The following is a 24,826-nucleotide window of genomic DNA, read 5'->3' on the forward strand; positions in this document are numbered from 1 at the left end:
AAAATAAAAGGAGAAGCTTTGGAGTTCCAACTTTTGTTAATCTCTTGATTTCTAGTTTCGATTTTGGATGCCTTTGTTAAATTAACCTTAATCAGGTCCCTAGACATATTCTACTAATCTAGGCGTCTCTTTAATTAGGATTGTATATTATATGAGTTTTAGACCTGGCCCTACAATACCTGCTTGCTTTATTAGCGTTCAGTCTGCTTGGACTGTTCTTTCCAAATCACTAATGATTGGTGTGTCCGCCAGGAGGCAGCACGTCCGTTTACCAGGGTAACATATAACTTTTGACAGGACTGAAAGCAAACTGAAAGGAATATCCTACACACCGCAGGAACTGCAGATTTCGCCTAATCTATTTTCAAAATCCCAGGCATAGCATATCTTCCCATCGACATTGTTATTAAGGATACATCGTATTTTGTATAAAGTGAACGAAATATTTTACTTTTTAAAAACATTTTCGATTAGAAAGTTCTCGATTAGAAATGGATGTTCAGAAGTATTTTCTACGCATTGGGTATGAGGGACCAGCGTTGCCAACGCCGACCTTGGACGCGCTCCAGCGTGTACACCGCTGTCATCTGAGGACTGTCCCTTTCGAGAACCTCACCATCCACAGCGGGGGGCGCGTACGACTCGAACTCCCGCACCTCTATGATAAAATCGTTCATCACCGCCGCGGAGGGTTCTGCTTCGAGAACAACGGTCTGTTCTCCTGGCTTCTGTCGGAAATGGGATTCGACGTCACCATCCTAGCGGGCCAAGTGAGAGACGCCGTCACAGGGTGGTACGGCCCGCCGTTCGACCACTTCATCTCCATGGTGACGCTCGAGGGGCATCGGTGGCTGTGCGACGTGGCATTTGGTGGATCAGGGTTCGAGCTCCCCATGTCCTTAGAGACAGAAGAACCTCAGAAGCAGGGCCACAGAGTGTACAGGATCAGACAAGCGGGAGAGATGCACTTTCTGGAGTGGCAAGATGAAGAGAGAGAAACTGGGCTCTGGACTGAGCTATACAAGTTCACTCTGGACACAAGACACAGAGGAGACTTCATAGAGATGTGTGACTACCATCAGAGCTCCCCTAGCTCCATCTTCTTCTGCAAGTCTCTCTGCTCCATGCTGAAGCCTACCGGGAGGCTCACCTACATGGGCCATAAACTCATCACCACCCAGTTTCCCTCAGATGAAGCTGGGACTGTGACTAAAGCCAGCAGAGAGCTGACTGATGAAGAGATACCTGACATACTAAAAGAGGAGTTTGGAATAATACTGGAATCTCAACTTGTCCCAAAGGATGAAACTATGACACCACCCCTCAACATTTTTTAAAATGTTTTTTTGTTCTTCTTCTTCATGATAAACAACAAGACAGAAACAAATTGTCAGTTTGATTTAATAAATTAATATACATACACTTAAGATGTACAATGGTCATTGCATTCATCCAAATCTGTCCAATTTCAGACAAGTCTGCATCCAAAGTATTTACATATGTACAATCCTCAGGCTGCACTTAACACTTAGCAAGGCATGAACATGACAGGGAGAGGGAGGGGGAGGGGGGGAGAGGAGGGGGGGGGAGGGGGGGGAGAGGAGGAGAGGGAGGGGGGAGAGAGAGAGGAGAGGGAGGGGGGAAGGAGAGAGAGAGGAGGGGGAGGGGGGAAGGAGAGAGAGAGGAGGGGGAGGGGGGAAGGAGAGAGAGAGGAGGGGGAGGGGGGAAGGAGAGAGAGAGGAGGGGGAGGGGGGAAGGAGAGAGAGAGGAGGGGGAGGGGGGAAGGAGAGAGAGAGGAGGGGGAGGGGGGAAGGAGAGAGAGAGAGGGGGAGGGGGGAAGGAGAGAGAGAGAGGGGGAGGGAGGGTGAGAGAGAGGGAGAGGGAGGACACGAGATGGGTGGTTTCCAAAAGCAAACTTGACTACTCTGGGATAGAGTTAGGGGATGGGACAGAGCTGGTTCCCCTAGCCTTGCGTTCGTAGTTGACAAGCCGCTGGCCAACCAGGTACCTGCAGGAAGGCAAAGAGGACACGGGGGTTAAAAAAACAGTCACATGTCAATCACAATACTAGAGCATTTACCTAGTTTGTGTGTCAGCTGCAGATCAAGACCTTGAATAATTCATATCAGATGTGGAAGTGCTGGGCTGGAACAAAGGCCTGCATATCCTGAAACTCCCTGGGACCAGGGTTGTACTATCCCTATACAAGGAGCTGTTTAGGAACAGGCCAGGTATGGAGATAGGGGTGGGTGCTTACTTGTCGTTCTTGATGTGTTCGTAGAGACGTTTGAACTGTCGTATCTGGAAGGAGAGGATGCCGATGATGGACACCACCATCAGGAGGAACGGGTAGATCCTCCTCTGAATCAGAATCTGCATCTCTGGAGTCACACCTGACACACCTGACAGACCTGCCACACCAGGAGGGGAACAGATCTATTAGTAGAGTTATATCTGGAGTCACACCAGGAGGGGTACAGATCTATTAGTAGAGTTATATCTGGAGTCACACCAGGAGGGGCACAGATCTATTAGTAGAGTTATATCTGGAGTCACACCAGGAGGGGCACAGATCTATTAGTAGAGTTATATCTGGAGTCACACCAGGAGGGGTACAGATCTATTAGTAGAGTTATATCTGGAGTCACACCAGGAGGGGTACAGATCTATTAGTAGAGTTATATCTGGAGTCACACCAGGAGGGGTACAGATCTATTAGTAGAGTTATATCTGGAGTCACACCTGCCAAACCAGGAGGAGAACAGATCTATTAGTAGAGTTAGAGCTGAACACTTCATACTCACCCACAAGTGTGCATGCAAACACTTCCCACATGAACACATGAACATGGAAACAAACAAACACGTGCACACACACACTGCACACACACACACTGCACACACACACTGTTGACTGACCTACGGCAGGTACGACCCCGGCTGCTATGACGTAGGGGACACACAGGGACAGCAGCAGCACTGAGATGACAGGGGCAGCCAGCTTACAGATGATGAAATGGAGGTCGATGTTCCTGATGCCGTTAGCATACACCTGACAGGAGGAGAGGTGGCAACGTTACCCCTCGCCGGTCACTTTACACAGGGTCAAAATCTATTGTTCACGTAGGGGGAAACGTTATTTGTCACAAGCGCCGAATACAACCGGTATAGTAGACCTTACCGTGAAACGCTGAATACAACCGGTGTAGTAGACCTTACAGTGAAATGCTGAATTACAACCGGTGTAGTAGACCTTACCGTGAAACGCTGAATACAACAGGTGTAGTAGACCTTACAGTGAAATGCTGAATTACAACCGGTGTAGTAGACCTTACCGTGAAATGCTGAATACAACCGGTATAGTAGACCTTACCGTGAAATGCCGAATACAACAGGTGTAGTAGACCTTACCGTGAAATGCCGAATACAACAGGTGTAGTAGACCTTACCGTGAAATGCTTAATACAACAGGTGTAGTAGACCTTACCGTGAAATGCTGAATACAACCGGTATAGTAGACCTTACCGTGAAATGCCGAATACAACAGGTGTAGTAGACCTTACCGTGAAATGCCGAATACAACAGGTGTAGTAGACCTTACCGTGAAATGCCGAATACAACAGGTGTAGTAGACCTTACCGTGAAATGCTGAATACAACAGGTGTAGTAGACCTTACATTGAAATGCTGAATACAACAGGTGTAGTAGACCTTACAGTGAAAAGCTGAATACAACAGGTGTAGTAGACCTTACCGTGAAATGCTGAATACAACAGGTGTAGTAGACCTTACCGTGAAATGCTTAATACAACAGGTGTAGTAGACCTTACCGTGAAATGCTGAATACAACCGGTGTAGTAGACCTTACCGTGAAATGCTGAATTACAACCGGTGTAGTAGACCTTACCGTGAAATGCTGAATACAACCGGTGTAGTAGACCTTACCGTGAAATGCTGAATACAACAGGTGTAGTAGACCTTACAGTGAAATGCTGAATACAACAGGTGTAGTAGACCTTACCGTGAAATGCTGAATACAACAGGTGTAGTAGACCTTACAGTGAAATGCTGAATACAACAGGTGTAGTAGACCTTACAGTGAAATGCTGAATACAACCGGTGTAGTAGACCTTACCGTGAAATGCTGAATACAACAGGGGTAGTAGACCTTACAGTGAAATGCTGAATACAACCGGTATAGTAGACCTTACCGTGAAATGCTGAATACAACAGGTGTAGTAGACCTTACAGTGAAATGCTGAATACAACCGGTATAGTAGACCTTACCGTGAAATGCTGAATTACAACCGGTATAGTAGACCTTACCGTGAAATGCTGAATACAACAGGGGTAGTAGACCTTACCGTGAAATGCTGAATACAACAGGTGTAGTAGACCTTACTGTGAAATGCTGAATTACAACCGGTATAGTAGACCTTACAGTGAAATGCTGAATACAACAGGTGTAGTAGACCTTACAGTGAAATGCTGAATACAACAGGTGTAGTAGACCTTACCGTGAAATGCTGAATACAACCGGTATAGTAGAACTTACAGTGAAATGCTGAATACAACATGTGTAGTAGACCTTACCGTGAAATGCTGAATACAACCGGTATAGTAGACCTTACCGTGAAACGCTGAATACAACAGGTGTAGTAGACCTTACCGTGAAACGCTGAATACAACCGGTATAGTAGACCTTACCGTGAAATGCTGAATTACAACCGGTATAGTAGACCTTACCGTGAAATGCTGAATTAAAACCGATGTAGTAGACCTTACCGTGAAATGCTGAATTAAAACCGGTGTAGTAGACCTTACCGTGAAATGCTGAATACAACCGGTATAGTAGACCTTACCGTGAAATGCTGAATACAACCGGTATAGTAGACCTTACCGTGAAATGCTGAATTAAAACCGGTATAGTAGACCTTACCGTGAAATGCTGAATTAAAACCGGTGTAGTAAAACTAAACTAAAGTGAAAACAATAATAAGTAACGGAAGAAAATGACATAACAATAACGAGGTTATATACAGGGGGCACCGGTACCGAGTCAGTGTGCAGGGGACAGGTTTGTCAAGGTCATTTGTAAAGTGACTGTGCATAGATAATAACCAGCGAGTAGCAGCAGTGTAAAAACAAATGGAAATAGTCCAGGTGGCCATTTGATTAATTATTTCAGGAGTCATGTCTTGGGGGTAGAAGCTGTTAAGGAGCCTTTTGGTCCTAGACTTGGTGCTCAGGTACCGCTTGCCGTGTGGTAGCAGAGAGAACAGTCTATGACTTGGGTAACTGGAGCCTTCGACTATTTTTTGGGCTTTCCTCTGACATCGCCTGGTATAGAGGTCCTGGATGTCAGGAAGTTTGGCCCCAGTGATGTACTGAGCCCTATGCACTATCCACTAGCCTTACGGTCAGATGCCGAGCAGTTCAAATAGTAACAACGGAAAGAGTTGGTCAAACTTCGTGTGAGATTGATCATTGTCGAAGTGATAACGATGTGGTGTAGGATAACACACCTGTTCTATGACAGTCTTCAGCCACCACTGTGGACCCATGAGGGTGATGGCAGCGATGATTTTGGCATGGAGCACCCCCAGAGCCCAGTCCTACACACACCAGATAAAACAGTGACATTTACTATTACACACACAATACCATATAAAAACCAGTGACCTTTACTACCACTACACACACACACACAGTACCTGCCAGGGGTAGAAGAGAGGCGTCTGGTCCAGAGGAACGCGTAGGGGAGCAACGATGACCAGCTCAAACAGCAGGCCCAATAGTAGAGGGATAACACCAGCCACCAGCAACGCTACGACAAGGGTCTTCAGAATCTACACACACACACACACACAACATTAAAGGTAAGACATGATTGGATGTTGAAATATAAATGATAATGGCATGAAGATATTAACCCTGGACATAAAGCCATCTCCATAACTAGTACAACCTACTATACAGACTTCCAGAAAAGTGGATTTGGTCATTATTAGGATCCCAATTAGCCGCTGCAAAAGCATTAGCTACTCTTCCTGGAGTCCACATGAAACATGGTACAGAATACAGTTAAGGACTGAAACACACATCTAAAAACATCACAGTCTATATACCAGTACATACAAACAATACCTAGCTGTAATACATACAGTACAAGATACATAAAATGTCTGTCTCTTCACAGTCCCCTTTGTGCAGTAAGGTGTACATAGACACAACAGGCTTCATTCAAGGCCGGCTGCCACACTTAACTGAATTTGCACGATTTGGCTTCCATTAAGGAAAACCCTCTGACTCTTACCATGAGGCTCCACTCCTGGACTTTGACCATGATGATGGTGGGTCCCTGGGGCATCCAGGCCAACAGCACGGTGGCACCGCGGATGGACAGCCAGCACACGTACAGACCACACGCTGCTGTGTACAGCTCATGGATCTTCGAGCTGCCTGTCCAGAATGACATCAGCCAACGGCCCGCAAACACTTCAACACACAACATTAAAAACAGAACCATGGCTTTTAGTGTCCTTTCGAAACATTCAGGTTAGTCATTCCAGGTGAGATTCCTGAAGAAGTACTCCAGTATTGAGATGAAATAAGTCCACTTATTTCCGCGCAGTTCAATTAGCTTTAAAACAGTACTAAGGTGTGTCGATAGATGAGGTCAGTGTTGGGGATGCTACTCTGAAAATATAGTTTACCAAGCTACCAATTACTGACCACTGGAAGAAGTCTAGCTACCCTTAAGAAACATATAGTTTTACTGAACTAAATGTGAGAGTTCAGTGATCAGCCGGAGGAAGACGATACGACAGCACCCTCCTCAGGGGATAGGTACTCAGTGTAAAGCCAATTAGAACACACCTGGGCCCACTAATTGCCTTGCGTCTTCCTCTATATCGGTGTGCCAGGAGAGGAGCTGGGTGAGGATGGGGAGTAGAGGCGGGGGACCTGTGAGAACGTCAGTTTTTCCTACCTCAGAGAAAGCTTCTGTGACTGGTCTGTCTCTCTGTCAATCAAGGCAGGCTTTAGGTAGAGAGAAGTGTTCCCCCTGTAGCTGTTGTCTAGGCGACAGTCTAAAGACAGGAGTAGCCATTTGTTGTTTTGCGTTCTCTTTTCGGCCACGGCCTTTTGGTCAACGGATTAGTTTATGTGTTTTGTTACGCTGGTGCTTCAGCGTTGGACGTTGCCTGTACTGGAGGTATTTACTCGGGTGAAAGAAGACCCGTTTAGTAAACGATACAAAAGAAAAGAAACGACTGCCTCTGGTCTGTTCATGTTATACCTCCCACCGGTGTTAGGGTGCTTCGGATAAGCTGATTCGTTCAAAGTTCATTTGAAAACAAACTACTTTGTGATAAATGATCATATCTAAACATATCACTACGGAGTCAGATGTTAACAGAATGTGTAATTTAACCTATAAAAAAAAATAAACAATTCAAGTGAGAATTAGGCTAGGACATTCTTGACTATTTTACCCATATTTAATTTTTGCAAAAAAAATAAACTTGTGTGTAGTTCCAGGAGTTAGCTACATATTTTTTTAGTAATTCATTACTGAAAACACTACCAAGATTTCCGTGGAGGCTGGTGGGAGGAGCTATAGGAGGACGGGGTCATTGGAAAGGCTGGAATGGAATTAATGGAACTGAGTCAAACATGTGGCTTCCATACCTTTGCTGTTTGATACCGTTCCATTCCGGCCATTAGTGACCCCGTCCTCCTACAGCTCCTCCCACCAGCCTCTACTGTAAGATTTGAATTTAGTTCAACTTCCCACTGAGCTACTGCAAAATATAGTTAAATTACTCGTTGAACTGCATGTTGTTCACGACTCCCCCAACAATGACTTAAGGTTGATGTCTCACCTGGTAACGTCAGACACACCAGACTGGAAACCAGCAGGGTGATACACATGAACCCTATCAGCAAGACGATCTACAGACAGGAGAGAGAGACATTCAAGTGGTACATTCAAGCTTCCTGAAGGGGAAGTGGAAGGATCGGTGATAGTGTGTAGTGTGACTGACCCTGAAGGGAAAGCGTAGGGGCCGATGGTAGTGTGACTGACCCTGAAGGACAAGCGTAGGGGCCGGTGGTAGTGTGACTGACCCTGAAGGGGAAGTGTAGGGGCCGGTGGTAGTGTGACTGACCCTGAAGGGGAAGTGTAGGGGCCGGTGGCAGTGTGACTGACCCTGAAGGGGAAGTGTAGGGGCCGGTGGTAGTGTGACTGACCCTGAAGGGGAAGTGTAGGGGCCGGTGGTAGTGTGACTGACCCTGAATAGGAAGCGTAGGGGCCGGTGGTAGTGTGTAGTATAACTGACCCTGAAGGGGAAGCGTAGGGGCCGGTGGTAGTGTGTAGTATAACTGACCCTGAAGGGGAAGTGTAGGGGCCGGTGGTAGTGTGTCTGACCCTGAAGGGGAAGTGTAGGGGCCGATGGTAGTGTGTAGTATAACTGACCCTGAAAGGGAAGCGTAGGGGCCGATGGTAGTGTGTAGTGCACTGACCCTGAAAGGGAAGCGTAGGGGCCGATGGTAGTGTGTAGTGCACTGACCCTGAAAGGGAAGCGTAGGGGCCGATGGTAGTGTGTAGTGCACTGACCCTGAAAGGGAAGCGTAGGGGCCGATGGTAGTGTGTAGTGCACTGACCCTGAAAGGGAAGCGTAGGGGCCGATGGTAGGGTTGGAAACCTATTGGTCCTCCCTGCTGTAATATGGCCTGATGGGCTGCATGAAGCCCCTCCCCCACAGCAGGGGCGGGGTTAGCGTTGTTGTTGTTTTGGTGACCGGGAGCATGGTTGTTGTTGACAGGCTGGTTAGCATCGTCTTCCTGTTCTCCGAGCAAGTAAGAGTGGAGGTCTCTGAAAGGGGGAGAGGAGAGGAGGTGAAAAGGAGAAGGTAGAGAAAGTGAGCTAACAAATATATACTTCATGTTACGGGTCTGTAGCTATAATGAAAGACCACTTTGGGAGTGTGTGTATAAGTGTAGTGTGTATAGGTGTAGTGTATAGTGTGTATAGGTGTAGTGTATAGTGTGTATAGGTGTAGTGTATAGTGTATATAGGTGTAGTGTGTATAGGTGTAGTGTGTATAGGTGTAGTGTGTATAGGTGTAGTGTATAGTGTGTAGTGTGCATAGGTGTAGTGTGTATAGGTGTAGTGTGTATAGGTGTAGTGTATATAGGTGTAGTGTATATAGGTGTAGTGTTTAGTGTGTATAGGTGTAGTGTGTATAGGTGTAGTGTATATAGGTGTAGTGTGTATAGGTGTAGTGTATAGTGTGTAGTGTGTATAGGTGTAGTGTGTATAGGTGTAGTGTGTATAGGTGTAGTGTATATAGGTGTAGTGTATATAGGTGTAGTGTATATAGGTGTAGTGTGTATAGGTGTAGTGTGTATAGGTGTAGTGTGGATAGACCCACAGTAGGTATCCAGCGCTCACAGTCCAGGCCCTGACCAGACCTTTCAGCCACTGGCGTGTGTGACCTTGTTCCAGGAGAGCTGGCAGAACCACCTGCAGTAACAACAGCTCCAGAGACAGCTCACTGACTGGAGCATCACTGGAGGAGAGGAGAGAGGAGGGGGGAGAGAGGATAGAGGAGGGTGGAGAGAGGATAGGGGAGGGTGGAGAGAGGATAGGGGAGGGTGGAGAGAGGATAGGGGAGGGGGGAGAGAGGATAGAGGAGGGGGGAGAGAGGATAGAGGAGGGGGGAGAGAGGATAGAGGAGGGAGGAGAGAGGTGGGTGAAGATACATCACTTACCGGGCATACATCTATATCTAGGCATTTTGATGCTGGGCTGGAACAAAAACCTGCACACACAGCAGCTCTCCAGGACCAGGGTTGGTGACCATTGCTGGCCACAATTGAGCCATGTGAGTGTACCTGTAAAGCGTGACGTTGTAGGACAGGAAGGAGTGTACCTGTAAAGCGTGACGTTGTAAGACAGGAAGGAGTGTACCTGTAACGCGTGACGTAGGACAGGAAGGAGTGTACCTGTAAAGCGTGACGTTGTAGGACAGGAAGGAGTGTACCTGTAAAGCGTGACGTTGTAGGACAGGAAGGAGTGTACCTGTAAAGCGTGACGTTGTAGTACAGGAAGGAGTGTACCTGTAAAGCGTGACGTTGTAGGACAGGAAGGAGTGTACCTGTAAAGCGTGACGTTGTAGGACAGGAAGGAGTGTACCTGTAAAGCGTGACGTTGTAGGACAGGAAGGAGTGTACCTGTAAAGCGTGACGTTGTAGGACAGGAAGGAGTGTACCTGTAAAGCGTGACGTTGTAGGACAGGAAGGAGTGTACCTGTAAAGCATGACGTTGTAGGACAGGAAGGAGTGTACTTGTAAAGCGTGACGTTGTAGGACAGGAAGGAGTGTACCTGTAAAGCGTGACGTTGTAGGACAGGAAGGAGTGTACCTGTAAAGCGTGACGTTGTAGGACAGGAAGGAGTGTACCTGTAAAGCGTGATGTTGTAGGACAGGAAGGAGTGTACCTGTAAAGCGTGATGTTGTAGGACAGGAAGGAGTGTACCTGTAAAGCATGAATTTGTAGGGGAGGAAGGAGTGTACCTGTAAAGCATGACGTTGTAGGGCAGGAAGGCAGGGAGGAGGAGCTTGATCATCCTGATGGGCAGCCACAACATCAGGAGAACGATAGAGCCAAACACCACCTAGGAGAGGACATACATCATACACCTTTAATGATCAGCACACAATCAAAGCAGAACCATAGCTGTCTGGGACTACTTTTTACCAACAAATCTGTCTGTAGATGGACGGAGCACAGACAGGGGGAACCTGCGGAGGCAGCATTTTTATTTGCTGGACAATTAAGAAATACAGGAGCCATTTGCATTGTTTGCGTAGCCTGATTAGGGCGTCCACCCACGGTTCTCAGAATGACAGAAATCACATTTAGTTTATGGTAATTCATCTTCACAGAACATGCCAGTCGGCTGCAACAGCGTGCGTCATTCTTACCGAGTTCCGATGAGCCAATAGAAGATGTTAGAATATACAGTGCCTTGCGAAAGTATTCGGCCCCCTTGAACTTTGCAACCTTTTGCCACATTTCAGGCTTCAAACATAAAGATATAAAACTGTATTTTTTTGTGAAGAATCAACAACAAGTGGGACACAATCATGAAGTGGAACGACATTTATTGGATATTTCAAACTTTTTCAACAAATCAAAAACGGAAAAATTGGGCGTGCAAAATTATTCAGCCCCCTTAAGTTAATACTTTGTAGCGCCACCTTTTGCTGCGATTACAGCTGTAAGTCGCTTGGGGTATGTCTCTATAAGTTTTGCACATCGAGAAACTGAAATTTTTTCCCATTCCTCCTTGCAAAACAGCTCGAGCTCAGTGAGGTTGGATGGAGAGCATTTGTGAACAGCAGTTTTCAGTTCTTTCACAGATTCTCGATTGGATTCAGGTCTGGACTTTGACTTGGCCATTCTAACACCTGGATATGTTTATTTTTGAACCATTCCATTGTAGATTTTGCTTTATGTTTTGGATCATTGTCTTGTTGGAAGACAAATCTCCGTCCCAGTCTCAGGTCTTTTGCAGACCTTATCAGGTTTTCTTCCAGAATGGTCCTGTATTTGGCTCCATCCATCTTCCCATCAATTTTAACCATCTTCCCTGTCCCTGCTGAAGAAAAGCAGGCCCAAACCATGATGCTGCCACCACCATGTTTGACAGTGGGGATGGTGTGTTCAGCTGTGTTGCTTTTACGCCAAACATAACGTTTTGCATTGTTGCCAAAAAGTTCAATTTTGGTTTCATCTGACCAGAGCACCTTCTTCCACATGTTTTGTGTGTCTCCCAGGTGGCTTGTGGCAAACTTTAAACAACACTTTTTATGGATATCTTTAAGAAATGGCTTTCTTCTTGCCACTCTTCCATAAAGGCCAGATTTGTGCAATATACGACTGATTGTTGTCCTATGGACATAGTCTCCCACCTCAGCTGTAGATCTCTGCAGTTCATCCAGAGTGATCATGGGCCTATTGGCTGCATCTCTGATCAGTCTTCTCCTTGTATGAGCTGAAAGTTTAGAGGGACGGCCAGGTCTTGGTAGATTTGCAGTGGTCTGATACTCCTTCCATTTCAATATTATCGCTTGCACATTGCTCCTTGGGATGTTTAAAGCTTGGGAAATCGTTTTGTATCCAAATCCGGCTTTAAACTTCTTCACAACAGTATCTCGGACCTGCCTGGTGTGTTCCTTGTTCTTCATGATGCTCTCTGCGCTTTTGACGAACCTCTGAGACTATCACAGTGCAGGTGCATTTATACGGAGACTTGATTACACACAGGTGGATTGTATTTATCATCATTAGTCATTTAGGTCAACATTGGATCATTCAGAGATCCTCACTGAACTTCTGGAGAGAGTTTGCTGCACTGAAAGTAAAGGGGCTGAATAATTTTGCACGCCCAATTTTTCAGTTTTTGATTTGTTAAAAAAGTTTGAAATATCCAATAAATGTCGTTCCACTTCATGATTGTGTCCCACTTGTTGATTCTTCACAAAAAAATACAGTTTTATATCTTTATGTTTGAAGCCTGAAATGTGGCAAAAGGTCGCAAAGTTCAAGGGGGCCGAATACTTTCGCAAGGCACTGTATAGGTGGTGTATCCATAACGCTCGGGAAGCTTTCCTTAAAGTAGATTTAATTAAAATTGTCAAAATTATATAGCCTAATTAGCTTTTTCCTGTCTATACTGATTTTTTTCCCCAAAATTCTAAATAGCCTACTACACCAAACAGCATGTTTTGGCCACAGAATATCATTAACTTGTATTATATGTAGATTGTTTTAAAATTGCATAACCCAGTCGGAAGGGCCTGCAATTTAGGCAGAGCGTGTGGTAAATACCAAAAAGATGTGTGATGAGTTTTGACAGTCAGTGAAAAGCAGAGAGACCCAGCCAGGCATATCGTAATATTTAAAAAATATAAAATCGCGGAAAAACAGTTTAGAAAACAATTGGCTATTGCTGTAAAGAGAAGACTCCAATCTGTCTTTTAGTTATCAAAATGATCAACTTAATTGAGCGAAAGGTACCCTATCCTATTGGCACCAGTGGAGAACATGGGCCAGAACCCCAGTGACTATGCATATTAACTGCCACTTGTTTGTTTTTGGACAATCATTTCCCCCTCCAGGTTAGATGGGACGTCATATTGAATTTGTTTCTCCCCCTCTCGTGGCCTCCAATTGCTCTTAAATACAAGTAAAACTAAATGCATGCTCTTTAACCGATCGCTACCTGTACCTACCCGCCTGTCCAACATTACTACTCTGGACGGCTCTGACTTAGAATACGTGGACAACTACAAATACTTAGGTGTCTGGTTAGATTGTAAACTCTCCTTCCAGACCCATATCAAACATCTCCAATCCAAAGTTAAATCTAGAATTGGCTTCCTATTTCGCAACAAAGCATCCTTCACTCATGCTGCCAAACATACTCTTGTAAAACTGACCATCCTACCAATCCTCGACTTTGGCGATGTCATTTACAAAATTGCCTCCAATACCCTACTCAACAAATTGGATGCAGTCTATCACAGTGCAATCCGTTTTGTCACCAACGCCCCATATACTACCCACCATTGCGACCTGTACGCTCTCGTTGGCTGGCCCTCGCTTCATACTCGTCGCCAAACCCACTGGCTCCATGTCATCTACAAGACCCTGCTAGGTAAAGTCCCCCCTTATCTCAGCTCGCTGGTCACCATCGCATCTCCCACCTGTAGCACACGCTCCAGCAGGTATATCTCTCTAGTCACCCCCAAAACCAATTCTTTCTTTGGCCGCCTCTCCTTCCAGTTCTCTGCTGCCAATGACTGGAACGAACTACAAAAATCTCTGAAACTGGAAACACTTATCTCCCTCACTAGCTTTAAGCATCAACTGTCAGAGCAGCTCACAGATTACTGCATCTGTACATAGCCCACCTATAATTTAGCCCAAACAACTACCTCTTTCCCTACTGTATTTTATTTATTTATTTATTTTGCTCCTTTGCACCCCATTATTTTTATTTCTACTTTGCACATTCTCCCATTGCAAATCTACCATTCCAGTGTTTTACTTGCTATATTGTATTTACTTTGCCACCATGGCCTTTTTTGCCTTTACCTCCCTTATCTCACCTAATTTGCTCACATCGTATATAGACTTGTTTATACTGTATTATTGACTGTATGTTTGTTTTACTCCATGTGTGACTCTGTGTCGTTGTATGTGTCGAACTGCTTTGCTTTATCTTGGCCAGGTCGCAATTGTAAATGAGAACTTGTTCTCAACTTGCCTACCTGGTTAAATAAAGGTGAAATAAAAAAAAATAAAAAAAATATGAATAGTAGAATATCTTACACAAGTCTGCAAATGGAGGATGCATGAAATGCATTTTTTATGGTGAAAATTAGCCTCCCCAAACTTGAAACCCACTTGATGTATATGTTAGAATAACTGGCCACATTTACTTTTCCTCATCCAACAGGTAACGAACAGCAAAATTACTAGCCTACGTCAATCCACTATCCGCCATAGTAGAACAGTTGACCTATTCTATTGGTCAGCTTATCGTTCTGCGCGAGAACCTGTCCAAAACAGACTCTGGGACAGTTGTGGGACGATAGATCCATAATTCATCCAACCAGTAGTCCTAGGCCACACCCCAAAACGTAAAACAGATCAGAATGTTAGCATTTAGCATAACACATTGATAAGCTATTACTTCTTCACATTATACGAGTGGCAATGCATACAAGGCAGTAAGCTATGCACGAATGTTCGCCCCATAATGCAATTAGAGTTAAACACATTTTGAGCAGTTTCATGTGGCGGCAGGTAGCCTAGTGGTTAGAAATGTAGAAAGAAGAGATCTAAAGATGCAACGACTAGCATTGGTTGCTAATATGACTATTGATGTAACAACTAGCATTGGTTGCTAATATGACTATTGATGTAACAACTAGCATTGGTTGCTAATATGACTATTGATGTAACAACTAGCATTGGTTGCTAATATGACTATTGATGTAACAACTAGCATTGGTTGCTAATATGACTATTGATGTAACAACTAGCATTGGTTTCTAATATGACTATTGATGTAACAACTAGCATTAGTTGCTGATATGACTATTGATGTAACAACTAGCATTGGTTGCTAATATGACTATTGATGTAACAACTAGCATTGGTTGCTAATATGACTATTGATGTAACAACTAGCATTGGTTGCTAATATGACTATTGATGTAACAACTAGCATTGGTTGCTAATATGACTATTGATGTAACAACTAGCATTGGTTGCTTATATGACTATTGATGTAACAACTAGCATTAGTTGCTGATATGACTATTGATGTAACAACTAGCATTGGTTGCTAATATGACTATAGATGTAACAACTAGCATTGGTTGCTAATATGACTATTGATGTAACAACTAGCATTGGTTGCTAATATGACTATAGATGTAACAACTAGCATTGGTTGCTAATATGACTAGGATTGTGCCTTTGGCTACTGGACAATGAAAATCAATAGAACATGAGAGAAACAGACCACTGGTTTCAATGGCCTGCATGTTTGGTGTGATTTTGGCTAAGCTACTTTAAGCAAGGTAAGATATGCCTCATAATATGTCGTAAAACGTTCAGGTTTCAAACAACTAAGTACGTTTTCAAAAAGCGTACTGCCTCCAGTTCATTGTAAAGCGCTGTGACGCGCTGTAGCCTGTTAAGTTGCCGTTGTACTTGAATGGCAAATGGGAAGTGCATTTTAATTACCAGTTCAGAAATACAAATAGCAGCTCTAATCTTGGCCATTGTTAAAAAAAATATATATATATTATTATTATTTAACTACACATGTGATTGCTTGGTATTTCAATCATGGAATATGCTTTTTGGCCAAAAGTCGGCAATTACCGGCCAACGGAAACCCTGCTGCCACGGAGGTGTCTGTAGATGTACAGTGCATTTGGACCCCTCAACTTTTCCCACATTTTGTTACATTACAGCATTTTTCCAAAATGGGTTAAACAAAATTGAGGATTTCTATCTACACACAATACCCAAGAGAAATCTTTGCAAATGTATAAAAACTTTTAAAAAATGTACACAAGTATTGTGAGCTCTGGTGCATCCTGTTTCCATTGATCATCCTTGAGATGTTTCTACAACTTGATTGGAGTCCACCTGTGGTAAATGTAATTGATTGGACATGATTTTGGAAAGGCACACATCTGTCTATATAATGTCCCACAGCTGACAATGCATGTCAGAGCAAAAACCAAGCCATGAGGTTGAAGGAATTGTTTGTAGAGCTCCGAGACAAGATTGTGTTGAGGCACAGATCTGGGGAAGGGTACCAAAACATTTCTGCAGCATTGAATGTCATCAAGAACTCAGTGGCCTCCATCATTCATTTAATGGAAAAAGTTTGGAACCAGACACTACCTAGAGCTGGCCGCCCAGCCAAACTGAGCAATCGGGGGAGAAGAGCCTTGCTCAGGGAGGTGACCAAGAATCCAATCGTCAAGTTGACAGAGCTCTACAGTTCCTCTGTGGAGATGAGAGAATCTTCCAGAAGGACAACCATCTCTGCAGCACTCCACCAAATATGGAAGTGTGGCCAGGCGGAAGGAAGTCACTCCTCAGTAAAAGGCACATGACAGCCCGCTTGGAGTTTGCCAAAAGGAACCTAAACGACTCTCAGACCATGAGAAACAAGATTCTCTGGTCTGATGAAACCAAAATTAAACACTTTGGACTGAATGCCAAGCATCCCGTCCGGAGGAAACCTGGCATCATCCCTACGATGAAGCATGGTGGTGGCAGCATCATGCTGTGGGGATGTTTTTCAGAGGCAGGGAGACTAGTCAGGATCAAGGGAAAGCACAGAGAGGTCCTTGATGAAAACCTGCTCCAGAGTGCTCAGGACCTCAGACTGGGGCGAAGGTTCACCTTCCAACAGGACAACAACCCTAAGCATACAGCCAAGACAACACAGGAGTGGCTTCAGGACAAGACTTTGAATGTCCTTGAGTTGCCCAGCCAGAGCCCGGACTTGAACTCGATTGAACATCTCTGGAGAGACCTGAAAATAGCTGTGCAGCGACTCTCCCCATCCAACCTGACAGAGCTTGAGAGGATCTGCAGAGGAAAATGGGAGAAACTCCCCAAATACAGGTGTGCAAAGCTTGTAGCGTCATACCCAAGAAGACTCGAGGATGTGATGGCTGCCAAAGGTGCTTCAACAAAGTACTGAGTAAAGGGTCTGAATACTTATGGAAATGTGATATTGTAGTTGAAAAAATTATATTAACTATATGTTCTCTACCTGTTTTTGCTTCGTCATTATGGGGTATCGTGATGTCATTATGGGGTATTGTGATGTCATTATGGGGTATTGTGATGTCATTATGGGGTATTGTGATGTCATTATGGGGTATTGTCTGTAGATTCATTTTGATTTATTTAATCCATTTTAGAATAAGGCTGTAATGTAACAAAATGTGGAAAAAGTCAAGGGGTCTCAATACTTTCCGAATGCACTATATGTACCACAGACAGGATGAACCTGCGGAGGTGTCTGTAGATGTACGTACCACAGACAGGATGAACCTGCGGAGGTGTCTGTAGATGTACGTACCACAGACAGGATGAACCTGCGGAGGTGTCTGTAGATAGGTAGGTGGATCATTTCCTGGACTGGGTTGAAGTCTGGATCGTTCAGGTTTCTCAGAAACCACAGGACCCCAGGCCTCAGCACCTGATCCAACACAGCACCACACTATAGTCAGGAATTAATCAACAGTACACTACAACAAACCAGTCAATGTCTACGCTTCCATCCAATTGGTAATAGATTTAAGTGAATATTCTAGAATCCGCATAAAGTAAGTATGCACATTTTCCGGATAATAAGCAGTGCGTGATGACGTAGTGTTAAGTTACTTTTTCGCATACATTTTCATGTACCGAATAAAAGCCAAAAGTTTAATGCATTTTCCATCGCATTTCGAATAAAACTGTTGCGTTAAATAGCGACGGTTTGTGACACGTGCGCTCTCGCCAACAGCTCACGGATACTGTGCAGGTAGGCTAGTGAAGCATCAATCATCACGTCACCAGAATAAGACACTCAGTATTTTTTGGAAAGGAGAATCAACGCTCATCGCTGTGCACCCTGTGAAGTTCATCATAACATTTGACCTGTAAACAAATAAACTGCATTCTTTCCCGAGTCGTAGTGGGAGGACCACACAACATACACTACATGGCCAATAATATGTGGACATTCCAAAATTCTGGGCATTAATATGGAGTTGGTCCCCCCCCTTTCCTGCTACAACAGCCTCCACTCTTCTGGGAAGGCGTTCCACTAGAAGTTGGAAAATTGCTGCCGGGATTTGCTTCCATTCAGCCACAAGAGCATTAGTGAGGATGGGCACTGATGTTGGACTATTAGGCCTGGCTCGCCGTCAGCGTTCCAATTCATCCCAAAGGGGTTCGATGGGGTTGAGGTCAGTGCTCTGTGCAGGCCAGTCAAGTTCCTCCACACTGATCTCGACAAACCATTTCTGTATGGACCTTGCTTTGTATTGTTATGCTGAAACAGGAAAGGGCCTTCCCCAAACTGTTGCCCTAAAGTTAGAAGCACATAATCGTCTATAATGTCATTGTTTGCTGTAGTGTTAAGATTGCACTACACTGGAACTAAGGGGCCTGAACCATAAAAAACAGCCCCAGACCATTATCTTTGCAGTTGGCACTATGCATTCGGGAAGGTAGCGTTCTCCTGACATCTGCCAAACACAGATTCATCGGTCGTACTGCCAGATGGTGAAACGTGATTCATCATTCCAGAGAACGCGTTTCCACTGCTCCAGAGTCCAATGGCGGCGAGCTTTACACCACTCCAGCCGACGCTTGGCATTGCGCATGGTGATCTTAGGCTTGTGTGCGGCTGCTCGGCCATGGAAACCCATTTCATGAAGCTCCCGACAAACTGTTCTTGTGCTGACGTTGCTTCCAGAGGCAGTTTGGAACTTGGTAGCTTCAGCACTCGGCGTTCCCGTTCTGTGAGCTTGTGTGGCCTACCACTTCGCGGCTGAGCCGTTGTTGCTCCTAGATGTTTCCACATCACAATAACAGAACTTACAGTTGACCGGGGCAGCTTACTAGCACCTACAACGGTGCCACGTTGAAAGTCACTGAGCATCTTCAGTAAGGCCATTCTACTGCCAATATCTGTCTATGGAGATTGCATGGCGGTGCACTCGATTTATACACCTGTCAGCAACTGATGTGGCTGAAATAGCTGAATCCACTCATTTGAAGGGGTGTCCACATACTCTTTGTGTGGGTCTATTAGAGGTCGACCGATTAATCGGAATGGCCGATTAACTATGGCAGATTTCAAGTTTTCATAACAATTGAAAATCGGTATTTTTGGACACCGAGTTGGCCAATATTTTTTTACACCTTTATTTAACTGGGCAAGTCAGTTAAGAACACATTCTTATTTTCAATGCCGGCCTAGGAACGGTGGGTTAACTGCCTCGTTCAGGGGCAGAACGACAGATTTTTACCATGTCAGCTCGGGGATTCAATCTTGCAACCTTGCGGTTAACTAGTCCAACGCTCTAACCACCTGATTACATTGCACTCCAAGAGGAGCCTGCCTGTTACGCGAATGCAGTAAGAAGCCAAGTTAAGTTGCTAGCTAGCATTAAACTTATCTTATAAAAAACAATCAATCAATCAATCAATCATAATCACGAGTTAACTACACATGGTTGATGATGTTCCCTATATAGTGCACTACGTTTGACCAGGGCCCATAGGTCTCTGGTTAAAAGTAGTGCACTATAAAGGGAATAGTGTGCCATTTGGGATGTAGAGTTAATGTAGTGCACTATATGAGGTGTCATTTGGGACATGCTCTATAACCAGGTTTCCATACAGCCAATTCAAGCGGACGACTGAACAGATGCATAAGAAAAGGCGGGACCGAGCTGATGGAAACAGGAAATGTCGGCACAATTTCATAAAATGTCGACAGACAATTTGTTCGTTCAATATGGTGGGATATTTCCGCGTCAAATTGATGATGTGAGAAATGGCGTTAACTGCTTTATTCGCAAATATTGATAAAATAACCATCATATGGAAATAGACATGGAGTCACGATCCCTGTCCCCTTACCTCTCTCAGTAGGAGGATGAAGGAAGCGAAGTAGAAGACGTAGACCATTCCCACCAGCCAGTGCAGGAACATGGTGGTGCCTGGAGCAGATTTAAAACTCAGCTCTCTGTCCTTCAGAGACGCATCAAACATCTCCTGCAGAACGGACGGAAGAAGAGGTGGGAACGGTTAAAGAAAGAGTGGGGTGGGGGGGAAATGGGGGGGCAAGGTTGGAAGAGAAAAGGGGGAGAGAGAGAGAGAAACGTCTATACGTACTAAAGAGCAGATGTCGAGCCACCAGCCACAGATGAGGGGGAAGACTCCTATCTCCACGACAACAAGCAGTGAGACCTGGAACACACACCATGTTAAACACCATGGACAGACACATGACCTCAGGGACTATGAAGCCCCAGGGGAAACTCGGGCAATTCCCAAAATCATGCATTGATGTCAATGGGAGATTTACAATTTTTTTTGTGATTTTTTTAAAAAAAGTTGACCTTCCGTCATTCATATAGATTTCATTTTATAGTCAAGTCGTTCTTCGTTTCGGGTTTACAGTAATATGAAAAGCCTAGATTTAAAACCGAAATGTTACCTTGACAACGATGTAGCAGACCCCTAGTAGACGGCGGGACCGCTGGAACCTGACCAGAGCAGCGAACCCCTGAGAGACACAAGTTAAGGACAAACACACACTTTTGTACACAAAAACAGTGGAAAGGTCTCCATGGAAACACTGCATGGTCACCGGAAGGGATCCCGGTCAGTAGGCGGAAGGATACATGACAGAGGATGAGCGTCATGGCCAACAGGATGTACCCTACGATGGTTGTGATCAGGCCCTCGAATTGGGAGGCTTGGACCTAGAGGACAAGACAAGAGCATTCAACCATATTTGCCATGTTGGTGAGGCCAACTTTGTTGAATGCAGAAAGTAAAACAGACCAGAATTGACTATATCGATTAAATAATGCCATCATCTTTGTAAATACAATATATTTGTACTGTTTAACATTATGTTTTGCACAGAGTCAGGAGTGGTGTATTAGAGAATGTTTCTTACATATTCCTCAAAGCCAAGGCCCATGACAGAGAAGTGACCAATGTGGTATGGACAGAACGCTGTAAGAGAACAGTGATGCATCAAACCCCACAGCCTTCTACTGGGCCCTACCACCAAACCTGGCTAGTTCATTGTAAGAAGGGTGCTACTTTAGGGGGATTTAGTGTTAATTTGTGTACTCACCGAAGACCAGGATGAAGAGAGTGTTCAGAGACACAACCCAGAACACATGCTCCTGGAAGGGGAGACACAAAGCAAAACGTCACCTCACTACATCCTAGTGCTACTGCTTATAGACCAGACAACCCCTTCAATGCAAATACTATGCCGTCCTCGGCGTGCAGATACCACTCCATTCTGTGTGTTAATACCACTCCATTCTGTGTGTTAATACCACTCCATTCTGTGTGTTAATACCACTCCATTCTGTGTGTTAATACCACTCCATTCTGTGTGTTAATACCACTCCATTCTGTGTGTTAATACCACTCCATTCTGTGTGTTAATACCACTCCATTCTGTGTGTTAATACCACTCCATACTGTGTGTTAATACCACTCCATACTGTGTGTCAATACCACTCCATTCTGTGTGTGAATACCACTCCATTCTGTGTGTTAATACCACTCCATTCTGTGTGTTAATACCACTCCATTCTGTGTGTTAATACCACTCCATACTGTGTGTTAATACCACTCCATACTGTGTGTTAATACCACTCCATTCTGTGTGTTAATACCACTCCATACTGTGTGTTAATACCACTCCATACTGTGTGTTAATACCACTCCATACTGTGTGTTAATACCACTCCATTCTGTGTGTTAATACCACTCCATTCTGTGTGTTAATACCACTCCATACTGTGTGTTAATACCACTCCATACTGTGTGTTAATACCACTCCATACTGTGTTAATACCACTCCATTCTGTGTGTTAATACCACTCCATACTGTGTGTTAATACCACTCCATTCTGTGTGTTAATACCACTCCATTCTGTGTGTTAATACCACTCCATTCTGTGTGTTAATACCACTCCATTCTGTGTGTTAATACCACTCCATTCTGTGTGTTAATATCACTCCATTCTGTGTGTTAATACCACTCCATTCTGTGTGTTAATACCACTCCATTCTGTGTGTTAATACCACTGCATTCTGTGTGTTAATACCACTCCATTCTGTGTGTTAATACCACTCCATTCTGTGTGTTAATACCACTCCATTCTGTGTTAATACCACTCCATTCTGTGTGTTAATACCACTCCATACTAGGTGTGTAAATAAATACGTACTAAGAACACCAAGGAGCCATCGAGTCCAAGCATCTGAGAGGTAAAGAGAGAGACATTAAGAGGTGATGATATAATCATGGATGTGTCAATGTCAATCAATGTCATGTGTTTGATTCAGGACAGATGTGTTGGAGAAACTAAACCAGTCTTACCCTCTCCCATGTGAGCTCCTCTGCTGCTCTGTCCCATTCTAGAGCATTCCAGTTCATATCATCTACAGACAGAGGGAGAGAGAGGGAAATAAGAGAGATGTAGAGACAGAAAAATAGTAAGAGAGGGAGAGAGAAGGAGATGTAGAGAGAGAGAGAAAGATAGTAAGAGAGGAGAAATAAGAGGGAGAGACAGATCTCATACTATATAACTTTTAGTATTGCTGTTGCCATATGTTAGTCATCTGATGAGTGCTGGCCCTAGTCTCCTACCTTGAGCCCCGTTGTTGGCATCCACATCTTCGGCAGCCGCCCCCTCCTCTTCCTCGTTGTCTAGTTCTGGCTCCTCCCCCTGTTCTGGCGGGCCATCCGGGGGCTCTGGCTCTGCCTCGTGAGCTGGGGGGTTGGCAGGGGCAGGGGGTTCATCAGCTGCTCCTTGACCGGCAGCCTGCAAGGGAGCAATGTGGATGGAGGGGCTGTAAATGTGTGTGTGTGTGTGTGTGTGTGGTGTGTGTGTGTGTGTATGTGTGTGTGTGTGTGTATGTGTGTGTGTGTGTGTATGTGTGTGTGTATATATGTGTGTATGTATGTGTGTGTGTATGTGTGTGTGTGATGAATGTGCGTTACCTCGTTGGGCTGTTGTCCGGCTGCGTTGGGCTGGGGCTGCTGGTGGTGCTCCAGCCACAGGGGGGGACCACCATGGACTATCTGCTCCCTGAGCCACACCAGACTGATGAAGGCACACAGTGTACACGTCACCACGAAACAGCCCTGCAGACAGTCTGCCAGCAGGTTATCTCTACAGGGAGACCGGATGTGAAAATGTCAAAGATCTACAAAAAAGCACTCGCACATCTTGTTGCATGTGTGTGGGAAACTGGGAATAAAGCAGTAACATCTGTAAGCTCTGACCAAAGCCAGGCGGCCGACACATAAGCTTGAATAAACAATGACGCGATCTGATACAGGAAGGAGGTGAGGAGGTAGAGTCTGATTGGCGAAGGAGGAGGATATGACGTCATGACTCACGTGGAGAGCATGTCCAAAGGCAGCGTCAAGAGCGAGGTCACAGAGCCGGTAAACAGACACTTGTAGATTCGACCTGAAGAGAGAGAGAGAGACAGAGAGGAGATATGGGCATCATCTCACCAAGGGAGAACATGTTGAAGAAAGAGGTAGGAAGATCTTGGTTAGGACTGAGGACAAATGTGTTTAGGCAGGGGCAGTAACTGTATGCTTAATGCTGTTATTGTAATCCACCCTATCCTAAGAGTGTAGGCAGTGGACACACAAACCAACACACCAATAGGGTGAACAAAACTGGGAAAATCCCAAAATCCCACTTCTGATCCTATTAAACCATGGACACAGCGCTAGCGTACAGGTCCTTATGTGAGTGATACTCTACTTAAGAGTAAAGTGTTGACACATTAGTGTGTGTGTGTGTATCAGTCTACTCACATGCAGTGAGGGGGACCACCCCCAGCCATGCGAAGGCCACCAGTGTGTAGTGAAACCAGTATCGTATGGCTGTGCCCACACTGGTCAGCAGGCCAGCACAGATGTCCTGGATGGGCAGACGGGGGGGCATGTCTGGGGAGTAGACTGGAGCAGAGCAGATAGAGGGATGAGACAATAATTTATAAATAACAGAGCAAAAATAGGAGGTTGAGACGTTTTGAAGAACCCCTTTGGGTTCCAGGTATAACCCTTTTGGGTTCCAGGTAGAACCCTTTTGGGTTCCAGGTAGAACCCTTTTGCGTTCCAGGTAAAACCCCTTTTTACCTAAGAGTGTATTCAATGACAGAGCATCCCAGTCTGAAGTCAACCTCTTGCAACAGCGCACATTTCTGAGACTGACAGGTCAATGCCACAGACGGGTACTTACTTGGTGTGAAAGCAAATCTGTGCTTGCATAATTCACAGTACTCCTTCCTGCTGTGCTTCAGCCACTGGACCAAACTGTAAACAACAACAAAAGGTAAGAGCGGTGAATGTTAGGTGAGGAACTAACTGAACACCCTAAAAAGACTTGTTCATACCCCACAGCAGTCGACTCATTCAGACGTTTAACACT

General features: G+C 44.9%; 2 protein-coding genes across 3 annotated transcripts in view; one reads left to right on the forward strand and one right to left on the reverse strand.

Moving 5' to 3' along the window:
• LOC110489579 (arylamine N-acetyltransferase, pineal gland isozyme NAT-10) lies at nucleotides 1–1,422 on the forward strand. Its single transcript, XM_021562311.3, has one exon. The coding sequence runs from the start codon at nucleotides 492–494 to the stop codon at nucleotides 1,335–1,337; it is 846 nt and encodes a 281-aa protein (XP_021417986.3). The 5' UTR covers nucleotides 1–491; the 3' UTR covers nucleotides 1,338–1,422.
• LOC110490906 (E3 ubiquitin-protein ligase MARCHF6) overlaps nucleotides 1,384–24,826 on the reverse strand; it is a 26,467-nt gene continuing 3,024 nt past the window's right edge. The window contains exons 3-26 of one of the 2 annotated variants that reach the window (XR_016486537.1): nucleotides 24,638–24,711; nucleotides 24,211–24,354; nucleotides 23,779–23,851; nucleotides 23,377–23,548; nucleotides 23,023–23,197; nucleotides 22,753–22,814; nucleotides 22,601–22,633; nucleotides 21,487–21,538; nucleotides 21,304–21,362; nucleotides 21,023–21,103; nucleotides 20,836–20,904; nucleotides 20,511–20,585; nucleotides 20,256–20,390; nucleotides 17,698–17,817; nucleotides 10,580–10,680; nucleotides 9,436–9,573; nucleotides 8,478–8,876; nucleotides 7,885–7,954; nucleotides 6,315–6,496; nucleotides 5,713–5,847; nucleotides 5,524–5,613; nucleotides 2,919–3,051; nucleotides 2,258–2,411; nucleotides 1,384–2,008 (exon numbers count right to left, since the gene is read on the reverse strand). Coding sequence is in view for 1 of the 2 variants with exons in the window: in XM_036943695.2 (XP_036799590.2) it covers nucleotides 1,921–2,008; nucleotides 2,258–2,411; nucleotides 2,919–3,051; nucleotides 5,524–5,613; nucleotides 5,713–5,847; nucleotides 6,315–6,496; nucleotides 7,885–7,954; nucleotides 8,666–8,876; nucleotides 9,436–9,573; nucleotides 10,580–10,680; nucleotides 17,698–17,817; nucleotides 20,256–20,390; nucleotides 20,511–20,585; nucleotides 20,836–20,904; nucleotides 21,023–21,103; nucleotides 21,304–21,362; nucleotides 21,487–21,538; nucleotides 22,601–22,633; nucleotides 22,753–22,814; nucleotides 23,023–23,197; nucleotides 23,377–23,548; nucleotides 23,779–23,851; nucleotides 24,211–24,354; nucleotides 24,638–24,711 (2,626 nt within the window). In the remaining variant the exon portion in view is untranslated. The remainder of the gene's footprint in view (nucleotides 2,009–2,257; nucleotides 2,412–2,918; nucleotides 3,052–5,523; nucleotides 5,614–5,712; nucleotides 5,848–6,314; nucleotides 6,497–7,884; nucleotides 7,955–8,477; nucleotides 8,877–9,435; nucleotides 9,574–10,579; nucleotides 10,681–17,697; nucleotides 17,818–20,255; nucleotides 20,391–20,510; nucleotides 20,586–20,835; nucleotides 20,905–21,022; nucleotides 21,104–21,303; nucleotides 21,363–21,486; nucleotides 21,539–22,600; nucleotides 22,634–22,752; nucleotides 22,815–23,022; nucleotides 23,198–23,376; nucleotides 23,549–23,778; nucleotides 23,852–24,210; nucleotides 24,355–24,637; nucleotides 24,712–24,826) is intronic. The other variant, XM_036943695.2, reaches the window with a different exon arrangement.

The sequence above is a fragment of the Oncorhynchus mykiss genome, chromosome 15 (genome assembly GCF_057628025.1).
Source record: "Oncorhynchus mykiss isolate SJ-2025 chromosome 15, ASM5762802v1, whole genome shotgun sequence".
Taxonomy (NCBI): domain Eukaryota; kingdom Metazoa; phylum Chordata; class Actinopteri; order Salmoniformes; family Salmonidae; genus Oncorhynchus; species Oncorhynchus mykiss.